Source organism: Sus scrofa, chromosome 12 (assembly GCF_000003025.6).
Source record: "Sus scrofa isolate TJ Tabasco breed Duroc chromosome 12, Sscrofa11.1, whole genome shotgun sequence".
Taxonomy (NCBI): Eukaryota; Metazoa; Chordata; class Mammalia; order Artiodactyla; family Suidae; genus Sus; species Sus scrofa.
The window spans coordinates 19,647,710-19,651,832 of NC_010454.4; the positions used below are offsets into that span (position 1 = coordinate 19,647,710).

At 55.3% G+C, this 4,123-nt stretch overlaps 1 protein-coding gene across 1 annotated transcript; it reads right to left on the minus strand.

Moving 5' to 3' along the window:
• ARL4D (ADP ribosylation factor like GTPase 4D) lies at nucleotides 1,670-3,657 on the minus strand. Its single transcript, XM_003131378.4, has 2 exons — nucleotides 3,509-3,657; nucleotides 1,670-2,950 (listed from the first exon to the last, which is right to left on the minus strand). Exon 2 carries the CDS (start codon nucleotides 2,853-2,855, stop codon nucleotides 2,253-2,255), a length of 603 nt encoding a protein of 200 aa, XP_003131426.1. The 5' UTR covers nucleotides 2,856-2,950; nucleotides 3,509-3,657; the 3' UTR covers nucleotides 1,670-2,252.

The window sequence follows — 4,123 nt, forward strand, 5'->3', positions numbered from 1 at the left end:
CGGCCCCTGCCTAGGGCTGGAGCAGGATCTAGGGGAAAAGGGAAGTAGAAGACAATTCTAATGAAATAGGAAGGGAAGTTCCCTCTGGGGCGCAAGGCAATTGGAGGCATCTCTGGAGCGCTGGGAGGCAGGTTCAGTGCCTGGGCCCAGCACAGTGGATTAAAGATCCAGCGTTGCCACAGCTGCAGCTTAGGTCACACCTGTGGCAACTGCAGCTTAGATCTGATCCCTGGCCCAGAAACTCCATATGCCTCAGGGTGACCAAACAGAAAAAAAAAAAAAAAGAGAGAGAGAGAAAGGGAGAGTATTTGGCAGAGCCAAGGAGCAGGAACCGTGGAGGCCTCTCTGCTAGGGATCAGGGAGCCCCCCTGCATACATATGCCCCTAAAATCCAGAAACCTCACTCTCCCAGGTGTCCAAAAATGCAGAGAGCAAGGTCATTGGAGATAAAAGGGCAGAAATCGGGTGGAATGGAGAAGATCTCCCAGCAAGACCTAGGGTCCTTCCAACCAGGTCCTCCCCAGCCTGTTCCTGGGCTGCAGAAGAGGCCTCTGCCCCGAGGACTGGGCGAGGTGAATCACTTGTGTGTGGAGAGGGGGGCCAGGTAGCACGCGTCCCCAGCAAAACCAGCCCAGCAGCTCTGTTGAGCAGGCCCCGGCACTGACGCAGACTTGGGCACCCTTCCGGATGGATGCACACCCATCCCCGACCTGCCAGCCACCTTGAGGGCTCGGGGCGGAGGGGTGCAGGTGTTAGCAAATCTGAACTGGCCCAGACTCAGCAAAACTGAGCTTCTGCCAGCTGGCCAGGAAGCGATGTGTCCCTTAGGGCTCCCCAAGGATAGGGTTGCCAGCACCTCCTCTCTCTCCCCAGCTCCTTTTATCTCATTCTCCAGAAGGTGCTCTGGGGATCCCGTGTTTGCACAAAGGGTGGGGGTGGGACCCGGGGGCTGGAAACAATTGTGCTTTGGTTTTTCCTCACGACTCCCACTTAGATTAGGAGGATCTAATTGTCCTCGGGCACAGTTGGCCCTGGTGCTGGTGGGGAGGGGGGGGGGCCTGAACGTCTGGGGCACTCAGGCCCTCATGACATTAGCATTTTATTCTCTTCCTATCACCACTAACATTGGTGGCCTCCGTGGATATCCAGCAGTCTTCACTCCCACCAAGCTCAAACAGCTACCATTCCCAGAGCTGGACAACTCATGGCTTAGTCGCCAGTGCCAGGCTGGTTCAATCCAGCCCAGGCCTCCCCAGCACCAGTCACTGCCATTGCCGCCAGTGAGCTGAAGTCAGCAAGACTGAACACACGGAGGTGGCTTAAGGCCAGGTGGAAATTACTTTCCATTCTCGCCACATCCCCCATGGTGTGTGTTGGGGCTGGAGGGGAGGAAAGCAGACTAACCACCTGAGTCCTAAGGATGGGCACTTCCCTATAAGAGACCTAAGAGCTGTCCTCAAGGTCAAGGACCTAGGAGCAGCTCACAACAGCAAAACTTGGAACTGTAAGGACCAACTGGTATCAGGTGAATACACAATCTAACTTTTCAAAGTAGATCCAAATCCAAATTCAGCTTCAAGAGAAGTCCTCCCTCCCCACCCCTGCTGTCCACATAGAAATCATGGACTATCCCCAGGGCTAAGTAAGGAGAGGAAAATGCCAGACCAAGTTAGAGCTACAGCATCATCAGTCTTTAATAACTTATAGGCAAATGCTAAAAAATAGTTAATAATACAGAGGAAACACATGGCTTATAAAAATGGTTGTGAATCTACAAAGGTGGGGAGGGGTTCTTGGCACTTTCATACAAACACAAAAATATAGACTATTGTAACTGGCACCCCTAGAAAAGCAACCTGGGGAGAACCCCACTTGGCAGGGGCGGGGGGGGTGCATGTAGAGGAAGCTAGTTCTCATCCATTCCAAATGCAACCTCCAAGCCACTTTCCTTTGCTCCCGAATACATCTAACCAAAAAGGTAGAGAAGAAAAACAGGAAACAGGATCGAGGTAGAGTCAGTTTACATTTAAGCCTCCACAGTCCTGCAGCCTCCACTTCTCCAGAAGTGAGGGTGAGGGAAAGATGTGAGAGCCCTCCCAGGGAGCTGCCCCCAAGCAGGAACCCCAGTGTGCTCCTTGGTCCTGCTCTGAGGTGGACAGGTCTTGCACCCTGGGGCTGAGTGAGGGGCCACAGGCTCTGCCTGGCTGTCCAAGCGTGCAGACCCCTGCTGGTGAGGTCGGGGCAGTCTCGAGTCACCGTCTCTTCTTGCCTGCCCGGGCAGTCTTCTTTCTCTTGAGGATCATCTCATACAGGCGCTCCAGGCCTGGCTGCAGGCCCAGCCCGTCCACGGCACTGCAGCCCTGCACATGGGTGAGTGTGGCAGCAGCCAGCTCTCGAACTGCCAGCCTCTTCTCCACCTCGGCTGCGCTCAGTGCCCCAGGCTGATCCTGCTTGTTGGCCAGCACCAGCACAGGCACACCCTGGTTGTCCGAAGCCCGGCTGATCCTGTGTAGCTCCACCTTGGCCTCCTCCAGCCGCTCGGCCTCAGCGGCATCCACCACAAACACCAGCCCATCTGTCCGGCGTGTGTAGGAACGCCACAGCGGTCGAAGCTTCTCCTGCCCCCCAACGTCCCACACTTGGAAAGTGATGCCACGGGACCCCCCCAGGGGCACCCGGATCTTCTCTGTGTTGAAGCCTTTAGTGGGGACACTCTGGACAAACTCCTTGAACTTGAGGCGGTAAAGAAGGGAGGTCTTTCCAGCCGAGTCCAGCCCAATGACCACAACGTGCAGGGCCTGGAAGTGGGGCAAGAAGGAGGCGGTGGGCGCCATCTCAGTCAAGTGGTTCCCCATGATGAACTCTGGCTAAGGTGCAGGTCTCGGGGCTCACAGTAGAGGCAGGGAGGAAGCCTTGAAATTGCAGGCTCTGGGGACCACAGCTGGGTTATCTGAACAGGGAAAGGTCATGGGAGAAAAGAGACTTTGAATAAGAAACATGAAATTTGCAACTTCTTAATCATTTCTTAAATCAGCTGCCTATTTTTTTAATTCCTTTTTTTTTTTTTTTTTTTTTTTTGGTAACTTCAGTTATAACAGAGGCTCTCCCCCCCCCCCCCCCCCCCGCCGCCCGCCTCCCCGGAGGTCCTGACGGGGCGATGGGACCTAGAGAAAACCCCAGGTCCTGGGACACTGAAGTTGAGGTAAGAGACATGGATCAGGCGGACAGTTTGTGACCCCAGGTTCCCAGGCGAGAATCCTGGAGGAACGTGCGGTGGCGGGCAGCAGCCCCGAATTAAGAATCAGGAGGAGGGCGTTGACACCGGAGAGTTGAGGCCCATTATCACCCGCCCTCCACATCCCCAGGCGGTTGGCACGCCCCTCCTTACACCAAGACCCCCTCCCCACTACCCTGCGACATTCCACTGCCCTCCTTCCAGCTCCAGCTCCCACAGGCCAGCACCGGGCCCGCCTCGGCTCGGTCCGAAAAGCCCGAACAGCTCCTTTACCTCCTGTCAGTGGCCCTCTGTCAGCGGCTCTCTCCCCGCTCCCCTCCAGGCCAGCGTGGCGAGAACCCACTCCGGCCTCCTGCTCGCGGGCACTGCGGAAAGGTGCCGGGGACTCAGCCTTAAAACCTGCGCGTGACGTCAAATGTTGCGGGCCAATCAGCGTCCCTTCGGCAGCGAGGCGGGGCGGGGCGTGGAGATCCGAGGACTGCAACCCAGGCCACACTGTGATGGATGTCTGCCTAATTGGTGACCGGTTTATTTGATCTCTTCTATCATATTCTAATATTTGGAATTAAAGTCGGAATTAATCCGGGACGGAAGATGAAAGGGGCAGAAGGAACACACGTGGCAGCGTTTCGTTTAACTAGAGGGAAGAGGTGATGTGGGCAATACTCAATAGCGCTGCATTTTTCTCTTCTCCCCCCCCCCACAGGCTGAGATATCCACCCCACGTCTACTCTAGAGGTGCTGACAGATCTTCCCCTTTTATCTTTCCTAATTCACTATTCCAACCTGTGTGAACCTAGAACCCCATAAAACAGTCAAAAACCATTACCCCATTGATCCTCATGACAGCCCATGAGGTAGGGACAGATGTCTGAGTTATCTAGGTGA

What these genes read in the sequence shown, in the direction of transcription:
- ARL4D (XM_003131378.4), bottom strand. Translation starts at nt 2,855, where the DNA reads ATGGGGAACCACTTGACTGAGATGGCGCCCACCGCCTCCTTCTTGCCC.